Here is a 19,079-nt window from a genome sequence, read left to right as displayed (position 1 = left end):
CGAAACAAATATTAACAATCAGGCAAAAAGGTCATCGTGATACATATAACTGTAAGCAGCACACGGATAATTCATTCGAGGGTTCGGAAAGTCCAGTGTAGTGCATGTGCACTCAGTTTCTCACCTCTATCGACAATGCCATCTTTACTTTTATTGTCCCAGGCTGGTTACCTCCGGTCGCTCGTCTCGGTCTCCTTGTCAGAAGAACGTGCTAATAGGTTTCATCAAATCAAATCATATTGTAACTGACAACCCCCAGTCTGACTATATCATTTTCGTTGACAAATTATGTCGATTATGTGCGCGCGCGCGTGTTTGTGCGTGTGATTTGGATTTTAAGGTAGCTTTTAAAAAAATTCAGTCATATCGCTACGATGTCTGCAGCGTGGCAGTTGATAGTGATGTCTAGCACTGGGGCATCATGCCGCAGACATGTAGCATGATGTCCCACCCAGTCACATTATCCTGACACCAGGCCGACCAGTCCTAACACTAACCTCTTAATGCTGAGACCCAAGCGAGGCAGCTGCTAGTGCCATTTTTTTAAGTCTTTGGTATGACTCGGCCGGGGATCGAACCCACGACCTCCCGCATCCAAGGTGGACGCTCTAACAACTAGGCCACCAGATCGGTCGATCGCTTTCCAGCCACCTTCAAAGAGCACTCATAATAAAATTAAAATTATTTATTGAAATAATTCTTTTAAAAAATAAGATAATCAAACGTGTTGATAAAGTACGGAATGCAGGGTTTGGCACCTTGACGAAGACGTCCCAGGGATTTGATACCAGTGGTGATGCGTCTTATGAGATAGATATCCTGTTGAGCAACAAGAAAATAAAGTAAATTTGAGACATATATTAGTTCCAGTGCTGACATCAGACGATTGCTCAGTCTTAAACCTAAAATGACACTTGTTTCACCTAAAAATAAGATGTCACCTCATAGGTTCTATCAGAGTTGAAAGAAAATCAAGGAAACGTCTGAACACAGCGAACGTGTAAAGAGATATTAACAATATATTTCGAATGTATTTGGGGAGAAAATGCAGCCCTTGCCTTCAAGTCGTTCTATTTAATATGGGGTATAGAGTTTGCTTTTCTGTAATTCAAAATTATAGGCCGAATCAGGAAGAACACTGCCTGCCCTACCCCTTCCTAGTCACAAGTTGATAGTGATAATTGACATATAATTAAGCATTAACACACTGTTGAAACACTATCATATATGGATTTTTTTTGTTGCGGGAAGCTGCGATTCCCAATGTCTAGCTGCCTTGTCGCTCGGATACATGACTTACATGGTGAAAAATGCTTTTAAGTTATTAATCTTTCTAAAACAATCACCTTCAGTCACCAACATATTTTGTCTCTTGTTTTAATTTAAATCATGTTTATCGAGTGAGAAAGAAATTGTTGACACACACTGTGATGAAGCAAAGTACAAATATAAATTATTATAGGGATTTCTTTGTATATTTCGCCTGTAATATGAAACCAATGATCTTACCTCTATGAAAGCCTGCAAGGGTCATGTCAAAGTAACTTAATATCTCGTTATCATGGCATACTCTCTCTTAGTCAATAGAACTCTATCTCGTAAATACGACATTGCATTTCTTAATTAAGATAAACTATCTCTTTATTTCGAGTTAGAATCTCGTGAGTTCGAGTTAGCTATCTAGCAATTACGACATTCTTTCAAAGTGTGAAACTTCCAAATATTAGTGAATTTCCAATATAACATTCAACAAACTATGGTCCTAAAACGTATCACGTTCGCCTAAAACACGAAGGACCATCGGAAAGCACATAATTATTTCCGTGCATTGTACGACGTAAGTACTGAACATTTCTAGTCGTCTCGTTCATAAATTGCTGTGCTTTCTTTGTTTTATTGTCTTCCATCTATACTTCTCTGTTCTGCAATGAGCGTTGAATAAATTTTGAGAATTTAAGTTTGCCATGGAGCACATAAACTTACTGAACAGGATGAGATAAATAGATCTTTTGACCTAACATATTTTTTTAAAAATCGAAATTTTCTTTTCGTAAAAAAATTAACATATTTTAGGGACTAAAATGTCATATATGTAACAGAGAAAAAGGCATCGTCGAATGAACATAATGCAGCAAATGCAGTGCTTGAAAAAGACAAATCGTCACGGTGATAAATAAAGCAACTGTCTGTCGAAATCATTCTAGGACCGTCAAATAGTAAAAACAAGAAATATTTGTTGTTTAAAGTCTTGAACTTGAACTCCTTATTTTGCACTATGGTCCTTTAACAGACTGAGCTAACAGATCTTGCTACTTATCTGGCTAATTAGTTTTGCTTTAAAAAAAAAAAGCAGCAGCAACAAAGAGAACAACATAAACCACAAACACCTAGCACAATCTGCTATCAAAAAAAACAACTTGGATGGTTATATATTTTTGTTCGCAATGCTGCTTACATGTGCATTGCAATTTATTTCGTTTACTGGTATGTTATGATACTATGAAAATTAAATCAATCATGCACAAGAAATGCATACACAATACTATAACAGAATAGTTAAGTTTATTCAGGGGCGTAGTAAGGGTAAATGACGCCCAGGGTGACAATGATGGCTGCGCCAAAGATTTTCATGCAATTTAATTTTTATTAGCTATTTTGGCATCCCAAGATCTCTTGTGCCCGGAGTAACCACCCGTCCGCCCCCCCCCCCCCCCCCCACACACACCTCTTTAGTAATCTACTGAGTTTATTGGTGTCTAGTGAGATACTGTTGGATTGCGAACATGCAATTGCGGGGTTTGAATCTTGGAGAATATTGTTCCTAGATATATCTTTCACAACAATGTTAAAGTAAGACGAGAGAGATATTAAACTGTATTTGTAAATGGAACTTTGCAACATTATTCCATGGACGGTAAAGTGTTTGAACTATTGGGCCGTCTAATCACTGAGTAAGATTTAATTTAAGAACATATTGACTTGAAACTTGTAAACAGGCATGCTGAGAACATTGTTGACAACCCATTTCTCAGATGTGTACAACATACCGTAATCGACCGGTATCGGATAATCTAGGGACGTAGTTGGGAAAGTGCACTATTGCAACAGGTACAGCAGGCAGAGTGTATTGATTTGCAATACAGGTATAAAACTCTTGCTTGACAGTAGCGTGGGGCTCTTTACCCCAGGGCATCCTATGTCTATTTTGGTAGTTATATCAAGACTTATAGAAATGATGAAATGGAGCATATGTTCACAGACGTTTTTTGACAGGATATACAGCTCCTTCAAATGTGTCATTAGCGTGCCTTCCCTATTTTTTAAATACAACGATCCATCAAATGTTTACATAAATACTGTCTACAAAGCGTTGGGGAGTTATGCTATGTGCATTTATGCACCGAACACATACACAGCGAGTTTTCATACGAGTTGAGACAAACCAAAAAGGAATAAGTTATTACTAACAAGACGAAAACCGACGGGAAAAAAATGAATAACGGATCTACAGACATTGTTGATCCACCTACAAGTTCTAAAAAGGTATGCGAAATGTTACGGTCTATATCACATACTTTTCTGCTCTCCTGACTGCTTTACCAAGTTTTAGTGTTGGTATGATAATCCTATGTCCGTCGTATGTCCATCGTGTGTACTCAGTCGCGTATCTAATTTGGTTGTTTGGTTGTTTTCCTATGCTCCTTAACAGCTGATCGTCAATACGAATCAAACAGTGAGAATTATTATTATTGTTCATTGACTTTAGAAATTTCCACTTACCACAAATTATATATATATATATATAGTAATGTCTTATATTAGACAGACACCAGCTAGCAACGTCAGTCCTGATTTTAAAATAAAATTAATATCAATCAGTTCTCAAATAATTAATCCACTCCAATAACATAAGTGTACTTTTTCCTGCAGTTATCGGGATTATAGTTTCATACGAAGGCTTATTGCTTCCAACAGTAAAGTTCTTTGCTTCCGTCATAATAAGTACTTTGCAGACTATCATGATGATGTATGAGCTTTTGGTGCAATACAAGCTCGATTGCGTATTTTGTTCGTGTAATTAGGTTTCTGAATACCATGATAACAAATCAGAACTGACGAAGAAGAACTCGTTTGATTGGTCGAGATTATTGGGAACAGGGGATCGAATCAGAGTGAATTCTAATGAGAGTGAGTTCCTACTTCCGGTTGTATCGTCTGATAATATATATGCCCTTTGAATTAAGTCACAGAATGAGAAATTATCCACAGAATGGAATTAATACTTAATTTCCATAGGCGTACATATATAACTCTCGTCTTCTTTATAGTAATAAGTTAATAAGAGCACTGCATCATTGTATACGATGGCAAGTGTGTTTAGATTTCTGGATTCTAGGTGTAAGTTGATAACATGATATAATTCACTGCTCTTTGGTTAGCTTTAGGACGGAGCGTGTGGTGTAGGGAAGGTTAATATTTTATAGTTTACGGATTATGAACACTTAAGTATTAACTTTTACTTTTTAATATTCCATTTCTGAAAACTTTTCCGTACATTTGTCCTCATTTCGTTTAGTATTAATAAAGTAATGAACATTATAATCCTCCGAACAAATTCTTTCTTTGTTTTTAAACCCCTTTCTTTCCGAATTTGCCAGGCTTTCTTGATAGCAGCTATTTAAGTGATGAGAGCATTAGCATGGATGACGTCATTCACAGTAATAATGCAGCCGTATTTATTTTCATGAACAGTTCTTAGGAGGGGATTTTAATGTTATGAAAAGGGGCCTCTTTCAATGCCAGATTAAACAGACTTTAGATTACGATACCACCGGTATACAGTTTTGAGAACATATTGACTTATAAGTCTACTTTATAACAATCACATATGCTTCGCCAACATTTTATACCGTCTACATATGTCCTTCGTTGTCATTCTACATGACAGCTTGCTCATAGATGCAGTTGTTTTCTTTGTCATTTAACAGAAATTGGACTACACATTTTGTTGATAATACTTCGCAATATTAGAAATTCCTCATAGTTTCATTAAAATTATTGTGCTTTTGTTTCCATTTTTTCTTTATTTATATTTTGACATACATTTTTATCAGGAAATTTCAAATTTATTCTATCGTGAAAACAGAGGGCGGACAGACGTCGGATTAAAAATGTCGTATGTCATTGACGTACGAGTCATTAATATGCCAACCGCAGGCAAAGTTTGCCCACTGACGTCATAGGATCGGTAAATCCATTTTAACATCACTAAACATCTCAAGCAACAAATAGACCCTTGTTTTACAAAAATAAATGCTGTAGAAAATCCGCGACTCCAGAATTAAACTTGTAGTTTCAGCAATGGATTTTGACGCACTAGTGCAATATTGCAATTGTTTCTCAAGTTGCTTGTATAGGAACCACATAAACGATTACTTTTGACTTTAACAGAACGATCAAGCTACCTGCGTTCGATTTTGGTAAAAATGTGTTTACAAAACTTAAAACAGCTGTATATCAAGTTCGTTTCCAAAGCTACTTCATTAGTAACATCATAGATTCCCAAGAAAACAGACTGATAAATAATTTTTCAAAGTTAGAATTAGTTTGATCGCTTAGGCAATTTGCAGTTCATGCAATTTACAGTTCAAGTGTATGATTTCTTATAATATCATTACACTCACTTTGTATTTCATCAGTCAAGATATTTCTTATCTAAGCAGATCCTCTATTTATACTCTATAACATATTATATATTTATACTTGCATAATAGATAAAGTATACATTGCTCTCGTTGAATATTGAAAAACGTTTGATTCTGTAGATATACATGTTCTTTCAAGTAAACACTGATAATACCCCCCTGTCCAAGCAAACGAAACAAGAATAATGTACGATAAAATATTTATCAAATACGTGTTATACATTCAATTTAATATGTAAAATACTGATTTTCTTTTCGTATCAAATTTTGTTATGCGGCAAAGAAAAAATCTGCAGGCAGTTATGTTTGCTATATTTCTGAATGTCTCGAACACATTTGTGTATTTCGTAAGTATGAGAGTTTAACATGTATATAATTAAAATGGTTTATGATATAGGAGATGATGCTATTACTGCCGTAATGCTTAAAATGTTATTGTCATTATATGATGTTATTATATGCTGATAGTACTGTAAGACGCACAGGTTCTTACAACAGAGCTAATCAAACAATACATGTGTGAGTCTGGCTTGAGTTCCACGTTTCCCTCTTTTCATGGTCCTTACGACAGCAATTTCAGTCATTTCAAAGGTTTTTTAAACGAATGAATACTAGAAGTGAATATTCTCTTTAATCACATGAGGAATACACATCACGAAACTCAAATTGTACAGTGCATGACTTTTTCTTGCTTCATATTTGTATGACAAATCAGTAATTATTTCCAAGCGGTAATACTGGTACTTTATGCCATGCATCACAGAACACGACCCATGCACCCAATACACAAATTATTTTGGTCTCAAACTGCTAAGCACGTATATGCAAAATATACATAGATCTCCCCATGTTTAAAAATTAAATAGGGTCTATTTTACGAAACTAATCGATGCTACCATAAAGTCATGTGAATACTATATAGTGTGACGTTCGCTCCTAGAAAATGGCTAATTACGTTGTTTGAGAAATATCGCCCCAACAGCAATTCCCGATAATGAAGCAATAATCGCTAAAATCTAACAAAGCTATACACAGAAACGTAGATAAAAATAACACATAGACCATATTTATTACAATACAGTACATTTTACTGGAAATAAAACATAGGGAGTCAGCACACAATGCGATGCTTCAGACTGCGACGAGTGGAAATTATTAGCTGATCCTGAATAAACTAAGATTGTCTTTAACCAAAGGTAAGAGAACATATGGCATTGTTTTTATGGCAGTGTTTTATTACTTGTATTCATATATAGAGAATTCGACTTATAATTTGCTTTGCTTTCATTTTAAGAGGTTTTGAATGTATTCGACACTAAAACACATTATTACAACCCAACTTCACTGCAGCTGATCAGAAGCAAGTAGAAAGAACCAGTGCACGTTAGATACGGAAATAGTGAAAAGCGCAATTAGTTTTGACAGAGGCTAAAATCGATGTAAAATCAAAGCTATTTCCAATCTCAAATTAATCAGTATAATAATTTCATATATTTTTCTCACTTACGCTGTTATATAGTATGCTAGATATATTTTGTGTCAGAACCATCAAAGTTGACATGCCTTCTTTTTGTTATTTATTTGAAAAGTAAACATCGGGTGTGTTTAAAGTGTGAGCACGCCAGTCGTTGCACATTCTACTGCAGGTTTAAGATATGAGGGGTTAACTGGTTTCCCGGCGTTAATTAGCTTCTCACTGAATTTAAACTAAACTCGTTTCATATTCATTTCACATAACTTGATTCTTAATATGATTTACTGTATGTAATTTGCCTTTTGAAACTTCCCTATTAGTGCTGTTAAAACACACTTCTACATTCATGGCTATAAATAGTACTGTATATAGCGTACACTCTCGCGTTTATTAAAAAACAGATAAACTGATTCTAATTGTGGCATAAACTTATGCAAACATTATATTTTGTTTTTTTTTTTAATTTCATTAAATTGAACGTTCATTTATAAAACCGGTTTGGGGGAAGAATCTAAAGAGAATTTATGAACTTTGCATGAGCTGCACGTTATTAACAGCACAAAAACTGTGTAGAAACCTATTCAAGCGACATGCTTCTCCTTTGGACGTAAATTAGATTTGAGAACGATTCGTTTATGACGAGTAATTAGTTGGAGGGGGGGGGAGGGAGGGAGGGAGAGAGAGGAGAAGAGAGAGCGAGCAAAAACATTGTTTCGCTAATATAAAATGGGGCAAAATTCCATCTTCTTTAAATCCATGCATTTAAAAATTCTCAATGTTTCGAAGATGTTTGGAACAGGACGCATAAAACCCTTTAAAAACTCTACTAAATTGACAAGTACAAAATTATTTTGTTTGCTTCAAAACATATTAAAAATGTCCCAGTTTTGTAGGCCATACAAGCAAAGCACCCTCTAAGAATGTATGCAAACCCCAGTCTACCCATCCAAAACCAATTATTAGCTATCAAATGACTTAACTGCAGAAGATACTAATTCATCGTTTAAAGTATATTATACCATAACAAGTAATTTTATAGTTTCCGCAATGGGACCACTCCGATGGCCTAGTAGTTAGAGCATCCACCTCGGAAGCGGGAGGTCGTGGGTTCGAACCCCGGCCGAGTCATACCATAGAATTACAAAAATGGTACTAACAGATGCCTCGCTTGGCGCGCAGTATTAAGAGGTTAGTGTTAGGACTGGTTGGCCTGGTGGCAGGATAATGTGACTGAAAAATTGTTAAAGCTACCTTTAAAACAATCCTAATAACACAACACAATTGCACTTTCCGCAATGATATAAATTCGTTTATCTAAATCAAATATTTAATTGTTTAAAAATTGATTTAAAATTGTTAAAGACGACCACCAGTGCATAAATAATGCATTCTTAAACCCAAAGGATGGAGTTATTCTTGGGTTTTATGGATGGACGTAACGAAACCCCACTACATTTTCGTACTGAAAAATAAATTTCTTGATTTTGATTTTGATAGTGATTTTAAAGTATTTTTATACGTGTGTAATCTTTTATAGTATTATATACTAACTGAAACATCATGTGCTCCATACGTCAACTGTATTTCGCAATAAATTTTTCTGGTGCAATAGCCATATTGAACATACGGGAACAAATAATAAATTGTAATTATTCACCTCTTTCCATGTGACATTCGGATGCTGCTAAATGAAACTTATACAACGTTTTAATCCCCAGAACACGTTTCATTTATTTCCAGGACTATGGAATCGACAACAAAAGTTTCGACGTTGGTGATGAAACTATGGAAGGATACGATGTAAGTTCCCAAACATTTTACAAAATATCAATAAGGGTACGCATAGCCTATAAAAGACATATATCTGTTGTATACAAAAAGAATTCGTTCTCTATTTGATCATGTCAAAAAGCAACTGAAGACGCCATTAGATATTTTATTCATCTCTTCAGTGCGATTTTACGCTATTAGATTTGTTCTCGATTGTTGTTTGTCTTTTTGTCTTTTAATTGTTTTATCAATTAATTTCATCGGTATTTGATATATAAGTACAGTAACATTATATACACATGGATTACGTTTCGAAATTAGTAATATGTCGTTGATCCGTTTCTCATCCCCATTCATACCTTGAATCAGAGCATTGGTGAGAATAGTCATATTTGCGTTAAGCTAAACAAAGTTTATTTATCTCTGTTTTGACTTTCAATATTTTATATTATAAGTGGGATAAGTTATTCCTCCTTCTTTTCTTTGCAGACAAACGTTTATGTTGCGGCTGTTGATCCATGGGCCCTCCCGGAGTTAAAAGTTAATTTCACACCATGGTCAGGTATGATATAACGCCTTGGCCAATGTTACCGCTAGGTACCAATAGCGCAAGACACGAGTTAGCGACGATCCTACAATCTGCATATCAGTCGAATCTAGCTTTTGCTTCTCTGTCTTACGATTCACTTTCTATACAAAACAGTCATTATCAGAAAATAAGGCGATGGTGTAATATCACATGCAAATACATACTTATGCTTCCAAAAGATTTAAGATTGAAGACTCAAAATTGCATTAACGGAGAGAGTGAACCCTCCACATCCTCTCCCAGTGTCTTCGCTTATTGGTTTGCTCTCTGTTCGATCTTCTATTTCCATTAACACTGATAATAAAAAAAGGAGGCGCTTTGGATTTAGGATAAAAGTCTGTTTAAATTAATAAAGTAGAGCACTACAACATTGCAAGGCTAGAATCCCGAACAGCGAAAGTGCGGTCATTCGATTACATCGCTATGATAAGCGAAATGACAGACCAAAACGAGGCAAATGAAACATATCGAGTTAGTTACAGTTAATGTAATTATTATACATTTCTTACCACTGATACTAACCATAAGATTGTTTTTATTGTCCATTTATTTCTATTCCTCTCCATGTTGGTCGGTTTTTTATTTAGAATTAACATCAGAGGTGTGGAGACATTGTCGCATGCGACAGTCTTTTTCACAGAGAGAGAGAGAGAGGGGGCGGGGAGGGAGGGAGAGAGAGAAGGGTGGTTGAAAGGATTCTTATAAGATTTATTCATTTGGAAAACGCTAATTATTCATATATTTATTTTTATTTTGTATATGATTATTACGTGGAAATTCATAATTTATATAATAATAATAATAATAATAAGAAACCATCTTTAACGAGGATAACACATTTGGTCATGGCTGACCCATCTGCCATGTGGTCCTCAGTTTTTGTAATAAAATAATAAAAATAGAAGTTCATGCACATAATATATGTGTGCTGCATGCGTGTGTTTGTGTGCGCGCGCACAAATTTTATCAAACCACCACCACTGTGACATAGGTAATGGTTTATATTTATATGAATCGATGATGTTTGTAATTAGAAACGGGAATGCAACGAGATCTGGAGGGCTGGTGGGTCGGCCACCAAACTGACTGCAGTGTTTGGGATTATCGAATAGCAGTAATCAATTAGGGAAAACGGGCTACTTCAACTGCAGCAATTGCCTCAATGGTGAACATAAGTTGGAAAAACCACGAACGAGCCCGCCTCTGAAATCGTTTACACCGGTGACTGGGCGCGAAACCTTTGTTTGTTATTTCCAGTTTTGTTCTTTACATTATAGGGAACTGAACTTGTCTACAAGGCTAATACAAGGCTGTCAGACTGGGGTTTTGCTAAGATTTATGTCAAAAGTTCAATATATTCAGTGGTTTCATAATATGAAATTTATAGGAAAATTTAATGAATGAGATTTTTTTAATTAGCTTAATTAACTCAAATAAAAATACATAGTATGAACATAATCTTTGCAAAGAAATATACGCCCTAAATTAATTGTCGTGGCTAATTTACTCAGTGAAAGAACATCATTGTTACAATAATAGCAACATATTCGTTTGTACAAATAATTTAAATCGGTATAAGTAAATGCGTACATCATGCTGAAAATTTTGTTTAGTTTCTAAAATGCTGGATAGATTGATAGTTCATAGTATGCATATAGTATGCGTGAAAAGTCAGGCTGAACCAGTTTCCGATATCACTCGCGATGATTTGCCAAACGAACTATCACACTTTGTAGAGTTTTCGTTATTTTTCTTTCTATATTTTTAAAAAGCAACCATTGGTGTACCGAGCTTGGCATATATAACGCTAGATTAACACTAATTTCTCTACTTGGCGCCATATTTTGTACTATTGAGCGATATCCGGACGTGTAGTGTTTAATGTCACGCCATCTTTTCTAACAATGGTCCTAGTACATTTGACATCAGAATATTATTATAGCTGTCACATTCATCAATGAACCAGAATTAATACATGTCGAAATTTAGTACGTGGCTGAACATTTAGAGCCATAACATGTATATATTTCCTGTTTCTGGTTTGACGAAACAATTATACAAAGATTTGGACTTTAGTATTAAAATGGATTGGTATTTTTCACATAGCTAGTCATTATATTTTATTTACATTCAATCATAACAAGTCTAAATCAGTACACCTAACAAAACATCTACTTGCAATTATGACGAAGAGGAACACATTTTAACCATTTGCTTAATTCAAACTTACAGGAAAGAAAAATACATAGCTAAATAAAAAGAACCTTCAATCACTCATTATATATTATATTTACAGAAAGGACAACGACTTTGTGTTAACATTTTTGTAATCGCATAACTTTCTTCTTGCTCTCTCATTATATGTAGTAACTATTTGCCTAACAAAACATACATTTAATTCTCTTTCAAACGTGTTTTTATTTTTATTGGAAGAATTAAACGGTTGTCAGAAGTCAAAGAGGGTGATTTTGCACTACATCTTGAAGATTGCACTCCTCCTGGCTGCATTGTACCTCTTCATTTGTTCCCTCGGCTTCATGGGAGACGCTTTCAAGCTGCTAGGAGGTAACCCCTCTTATCTCTCTCTGTCTCTGTCTCTGTGTGTGTGTATATATATATATATATATATATATATATATATATATATATATATATATATATTCATTCTTATTTATTATGTTGGGCATGTTATGTCAGTTCTTGAAGATATAGATAAATTCTTCTCTTTTATCTTCATCTTCTTTGTATCTTCATTCTCCTTTACACTGTCATTTAGTGTACAGCTAAAAAAAAATGTTTTCAAACTCTGGTATAATTCTACATCAATTTCTCCCTGTTCCTCTCTCCAGGTAAAACTGCTGGTAAAGCGTTTCAGGACAGTAAGATTTTGTCCAATCCTGTTGCGGGCCTTATGATCGGTGTCTTAGCAACAGTACTACTCCAGAGCTCCTCCACAACAACCACCATTATTATCAGCATGGTCGCCGAGGAAGGTGGGAAATTCAACTAAAATATTTACAAATTCTGGGTGGTTATTTACCTATAACAAGTAATGAAATTCACCATAATTATGACTGCCTACACGAAAGCGCATAATTTATTCCTGACCAATAAAGCATCTGACAAACGTTCGGAAATTATGTTGAGGATTTTGTAAAGTATGAATCATACAATTTTGTGACGATGTTGAAAACATTATATTCTTGTAAGGAGGTTATGATATGGGTGGTATGTTACATATCTAAATTTCATATTTAATAAGTCATTTCTTTTGTGCATGTTTTTCATCGGTATAGAAATGTATATAAGTAAATATAAACAATCCTCTATCTCGCGTCAGTCTTCACTCCAATGTTAAAGGAAAGTGTCTTAAGCTGATGGCAATAATGTTTGGCTCAGTGAATGTTTTGTCAATGAATTATGTTGGTGTTGGTGCAGGTTCTATTATTACTTTTATTATTATTAGAATTGACCGCTCCAGTGGCCTAATGGTTAGAGCGTCTGCCTCTGATGCGGGAGGTCGTGGCGCTCAGCATTAAGAGGCTAGTGTTAGGAATCCAAAGCGCGCCCGCACACACACACACACACACACACACACACACACACACACACACACTAACCTCTTAATGCTGAACGCCAAGCGAGGAAGCTGCTAGTACAATTTGTATAGATCTTTGGCAAGACTCGGCCGGGGATCGTACCCACGACCTCCCGCTTCCGAGGCGGACGCTCTAACCACTAAGCCACCGGAGCGGTCGGCTAGTGTTAGGACTGGTCGGCCTGGTGTCAGGATAATGTGACTGGGTGGGACATGATGCTTCGTGTCCGTGACATGATGCCCCACAGCTAAACATCACTATTTATAACAGCCACACTGATGATATCATAGCGATATGACTGAAAAATTGTTAAAGCTAAGATAAAAATCCAAATCACACACACACACATTATTATTATTATTATTATTATTATTATTATTATTATTATTATTATTATTATTGTTGTTGTTTATTTATTTATTTATTTATTTATTTATTTATTTTTGTTATTAAGTAATCACGGTGAAACTGGCTATACCGATAGTGATGGGGGCTAACATCGGGACTTCAATTACTAATACGATTGTATCTCTGGGACAAATTGCGAACAAAGAAGACTTCCGGCGGGCGTTTGCTGGAGCCACAGTCCATGACGTGTTTAACTGGCTTACTGTGCTGGTCCTTCTGCCGATGGAGGTAATTACGGGTAAGGAACTGTTATATATTTCCCTTTATGTGTTATAATTATGTAAACGTCTTTGTTTTAGTAGTAAATTAGATATATTTGTCCTCGTTACTGCCTTCATGTTGTTGGTATTGTTTTGGCTTTAACACCACGTGTAAGCACATGATAGGCTATTCATCACGGAAAGCACATTTGGTGGAGGAAGAACCCGGGGAGACTCCACGACCCAAGGTAAGCTGCTGGTAAGCTTTCTCACATTCTCACGCTGGCGAGCCTAAGACTCAAATCCATGCGGATAAATGAAAGATGTCAATGATCTGCAAGAGTATGCGCCTTAGACCACTCGGCCATCCGAGGCCCCTACTGTCTTCATAAACACTAATAAGCAACCAGAAGTTTCATAAAGAAATAAAATAAGTCTAACTTAACAATTGTTCGTTAGTGACAGGATCTGCTGTAGGCACGCATCTGATAGGTAATTTAGATATCGCATTACTGTGGAAAAGTATGAAAAAAGGTATAGTCAGTCTTTTGGACCTATGGGGATTTCTAAGTACAGCACACAAAGAAAGTTACAATACAATACTTCTAAAATAATCTCAATTTAGATACAAAGGAAAAATTAAATTTAAAATATATTTGTGCTTCCAACTGCACAAGTATGAATTAATCCGGTCCATCTGGTTTGCGAAATGTTCTGTTATGTTGATTATGATGTGCGTGGTTCTAGTAATGGTAAAACTGGATGCAAGTAAGTTGCACAGTTAATGTAAGAGATGTTATAAGTCTATTGTTCATATGTTTACTTATCATGCTAAGTAATATATTTCTTGGATGTAAATACCGGCTACATCTTAAATACTGTCGCGATAGGAGTGTTTTAAGGAGAACTGATATATTTGACCTTGTAATGGTCTTTCCTTCTAAATACATACCGTTAACACACACACTCCTATAACGCACACAAGCAAAACAAAATTTGTCGATCACATGCAAAAGGAAATATTATTCTGAATTTTCTGGCATTTTAGGTTACTTGGAATGGCTGAGTAATTTGCTAGTGGAAAGTCTAAATCTGCAGGCAGACAAGGGGGCAGACCGGGATTTTCTGCAGGTCATCATCGATCCATTTACAAAACTTATTATTCAGGTAATTTGACATGGCATGCTTGATTATCAGGCGTGATGTTCACATCTTCTGCACCAGTCGGGCTTATGGTGACTGCAAGGTATATTTAAGTCAACAGAAAATACGCAAAACGAGAACAGTTGTTAAAATTACATTTCTCATTAAACGTATAATTATTGAAAAGTTACAATAACAAAAATTTGGAACGCAATTTGTATCAAAGCCTTTCGTCGCCTGTATTGGGAAGTTTCCTCTTTATCTAAACCAGTCTTCAAATCAATCATGATTACTGACTTCGCAAAATCTTTACTGTCTTTACCTGTATATAGCATGCAGCAAACAGCGAACAGCATGGACACCGACGGCAAATACTGGTATTTCATGTTCGCTTGAAATCCTAAGTACAACGATTGGCTTACACCCTAATCTTTAGGCAAATTTTGCCCAGGTAGATCTGAGTCCATCCTCTTGCAGCTTGCTGCGTATTCTTCATTGGCGAATACTCTAATAATGCCATAAGAATAGACGTTTTGGTCATATGTTCAGAAAGATTTGCGCGTTTTATTTGCGGATAATATATATATTAATCCACAACAGTCAATTTAACCAACGTAAAAGATGAGGAGAAAGAAGAAAAACATAAAAATAGATAATCATTTTTTGTTTTTATTTAATCGCATCACATTTCAGATCGACAAAAATGTAATTCAAAACATCGCCAAGAGGATGAACGAGTACTTAGACAAGAGTATACTAAAGACGTGCTGTGACAAGACAGAAAGGACCATCAATGAAACAGTATCAGAATCAGTTAATGGAACTCTGGTGAATTCAACCAAGGAACTTCAGGCTTCATGCAAAATATCATGTACGTTTCACGATCAACAACTGTACTGCGGTATTGTTTAATTTATTTCGTTTTACTATTTCCCTTCCCATCTACTTTCTTTCTCTGCTTTTTCCCAAACGAACTATTGACTGCACATGTACAGCTATTTAAGGCAAACAAAAAAGTACAAGGCATTGAAAAACTTATTCAGTCCAGCCATATCCAAAACGAGAAAGGTACCTAATGTAATTAATATCATCTCCTCGGCATTTGTCCGTTTGTCTTATTGCGGTATTGATCGTAAGATTAATAAAGATGATGACGATTGCCTGATACAATTTTGTGACGATGCTGAAAAATTATATTCTTGTAAGGAGTTACTCATCTGGAAGTTATGTCACATATATGAATGTTATGTTTAATACGTCACTTCCTTTATGATTGTGCTTCATTAGTATGGAAGTGTATGTAAAACAATCAAACCAATCCTCTATCTGATGTCTGTCTTCACGCCATTTTACAGGAAATTATCTTAAAGTGATGGCAATAATTCAACGCTCAATGAATATTTTGTAAATTAATAATTTTTTGCTATTGTTGCTGATTCTATTGTTGCTATTGATATTATTATTATTATTATTATTATTATTATTATTATTATTATTATTATTATATCTATAGGTGAGTACTTATTCAGAGACGTGGCAAACGTGTGGAGCGACTCAGCAATTGGTGCAATTTTGCTTGTGCTTGCCTTGGCGATCATGTGTTCTTGCCTGATCGCTATAGTTAAACTCCTCCATTCTCTGCTAAAGGGCCAGATGGCCGTCACCATCAGGAAATTTGTCAACTCTGACTTCCCGGGTAAAATCTGCGGTTACTTTACAGGTTATCTGGCTATTCTAATAGGGGCAGGATTCACTATTCTTATTCAGTCAAGCTCCGTATTTACATCGTCTTTGACCCCTCTGGTAGGAATGGGTGTGATTTCTTTGGATAGGATGTACCCTTTGACACTTGGCTCCAACATTGGAACAACAGCTACAGGAATACTGGCTGCATTAGCACAAGATGTAGACAAAGTCCCTCATGCTTTACAGATAGCATTCTGCCATCTTTTCTTCAACATAACTGGAATCGTAATCTTCTATCCAATCCCATTCTTCAGAATACCGGTAGATGCAGCCAAATTTCTTGGTACAGAAACTTCGAAGTATCGATGGTTTTCTATAGTCTACTTATTATTGATGTTCTTCATAATTCCTGGGGTGGCTTTTGCCTTGTCAGAGGTGTCATGGATAGCCCTCGCAGCCGTGTTTGTTCCAATTCTCGTGATAATCGTGATCGTAACTGTCATGAAATTCATACAGGCCAAGAAACCAGGCATTCTCCCGCGAAAATTTCAAAATTGGAAATGGTTGCCTGAGCCTTTGCGTTCACTTGAGCCATATGACAGAGCCGTGATGAGGGCTACAGGAAACTGTTTTTGCTGCCGAAAGTGTGGTTGTTGTAAAGGTGTTTACGTTGAGCAAGTGCCTTCAAATAAACGTGAACTCAAACAAGATGTCAATGAAGGAGGTGGTGTTGTTACAAAGTTCTAAATCCGATTCGTCAATGTTTTTTTTATATATTACAAGGTTCATTAGGCTGGAAAATCGTATCCTTTTCATTATGTTCTGGTTATAAAAGTATACGTACCGCAAAGTATTAGCCTATGATAATAGCTTGAATGCAAATGTCATTACGTGGTTTAACGCCATTTTTCAGCACAAGATAGGGTATATGCGAAAGAATCGACAAGACCTGGTTACATAACCAATAAAGAGGGAATTAAGTAGAGGTTAGCTTCATCGATAAATATATGGAAAGACTCTTGCAACCACTATTATAATAGGAAGGTTCTACGGGACAAAGTATCTCGCCGCCTTTGAAGTTATAAGCTTGTTCAAAACATTTTTACATGGAGTTGATGCTACTACTAACAACGTTAATGAACGATGTCATGCTTGCTACACCTTGCATTTTCTTTTGGGAAAGCTGGGACAAAAACAGTATGTATTTTCACTGCAGTGGTTGCTTAAAAGGATCAGTATCTTTCTGTGAGAGTGTGTGTGTGTGTGTGTGTGTGTGTGTGTGTGTGTGTCTTGTGATTGGTATGATTACAATGTAGATGGGAGCTTCGGTTTTATACATATTTATCCCGTTCCGAACTGAGAAAAGAATTGACTCTAACCAGGGTCTAAGCAAGCTGAACGAATATTACATGCCCAGATATACCGGCACTGTTCGCATATATTTGCATGTTTTAACGCTCGCGAATAAGGCAATATTGTGACTTTCCTATGGAAGTAATGAATTATTCGTACATATGTTGAAATATGATCAAGACATACACATAGCTGAAATCTCGAATCAGATACTTGCCAAACATGAAAAGTGATCTGAGCTGTTTAAAGGAGAGTGTCGTAGATGAAACATGGATTTACTTTGAAACCGACTCGAGAGAAATTAATACAGTTTGAATCAGAACAATTGAGAAGAGACCACAGTTCTTTATACACATTATTTTACGCTAAAGGTCAGGTCGTCCAGGTATCTGTAGCTGATTCTATTAGTGTCCCTGGATATTTGTATGCCCAGAAAGTGTTGCAAAACGTTACGGAAAACTACCGAAGCGTCCGACGGCCCACTATTCGACTTTGTATTCGTCTACTCGATGGCACCGCACAGGTTGGTGAATCAACTGTCTTGATAAACTTGCTGTAAGAGTGTAGGATCCAAACTTAGCCACAACTTTCATACAGCTATGATTTAGCACGAAGAAAGTTTTGGTTATCATATTATCAACGATTCTCTGAGAGTCAGAATATTTTAAAGCCACCATGTGGTTGGAAGTGCAGTTTTTCAATATACGAAAAAACATACCAAAAGGTGAATTATTCTGGCCAATGCTAACAAATGCTTGAAATCATTCAACTCGTTTCATAAATTTAGGGTTAAATCGATACGTATATATAGTTACATATATTTACTTTGGATTGTTTGTTCGTTATGTTTTTAAACCTTTTTCTTTCATGATATGATATTGCAATGTAACATTGTATGTTAGACTTAGCATTGTTCAAAGAAATAAAAAAGTTCGTTTTCTACTTGACCTGAATTAGTTATATTTTGTTAATTCTCATAAATACTAATACATAGCTAACATATTCTTTATGTATATGGGTTTAATATTAATAGAAGTAAACATATTTGTTTTGGTCTGGACCTAGATTATTGGAATTCCCATATAAATATACCTGGCCTACCTGACATGTTAAATATTATATATTATAATTTTAGTAACAGACCTTCTAATA

General features: G+C 35.7%; 1 protein-coding gene across 3 annotated transcripts in view; it reads left to right on the top strand.

Moving 5' to 3' along the window:
- Positions 1 to 18,874, top strand: part of LOC149804895 (sodium-dependent phosphate transport protein 2B-like) — a 30,369-nt gene extending 11,495 nt beyond the window's left edge. Inside the window, exons 1-9 of one of the 3 annotated variants that reach the window (XM_089945708.1) lie at positions 3,200 to 3,543; positions 8,920 to 8,979; positions 9,439 to 9,511; positions 11,972 to 12,103; positions 12,388 to 12,531; positions 13,592 to 13,783; positions 14,794 to 14,876; positions 15,582 to 15,759; positions 16,402 to 18,874. In XM_089945708.1, the coding sequence (XP_089801834.1) occupies positions 3,493 to 3,543; positions 8,920 to 8,979; positions 9,439 to 9,511; positions 11,972 to 12,103; positions 12,388 to 12,531; positions 13,592 to 13,783; positions 14,794 to 14,876; positions 15,582 to 15,759; positions 16,402 to 17,321 (1,833 nt within the window). In that variant the 5' untranslated portion in view covers positions 3,200 to 3,492 and the 3' untranslated portion in view covers positions 17,322 to 18,874. Of the gene's footprint in view, positions 1 to 3,199; positions 3,544 to 8,919; positions 8,980 to 9,438; positions 9,512 to 11,971; positions 12,104 to 12,387; positions 12,532 to 13,591; positions 13,784 to 14,793; positions 14,913 to 15,581; positions 15,760 to 16,401 lie in introns of those variants that run through there. The other 2 variants (XM_089945700.1, XM_089945714.1) reach the window with 2 other exon arrangements.
- Positions 18,875 to 19,079: the final 205 nt, after the last annotated feature.

Source organism: Sinohyriopsis cumingii, chromosome 2 (assembly GCF_028554795.1).
Source record: "Sinohyriopsis cumingii isolate HCF-2022 chromosome 2, ASM2855479v2, whole genome shotgun sequence".
Lineage (NCBI taxonomy): Eukaryota > Metazoa > Mollusca > Bivalvia > Unionida > Unionidae > Sinohyriopsis > Sinohyriopsis cumingii.
Note: the sequence above shows the minus strand (reverse complement) of the source record. Positions and strands in the feature narration are given on the sequence as shown.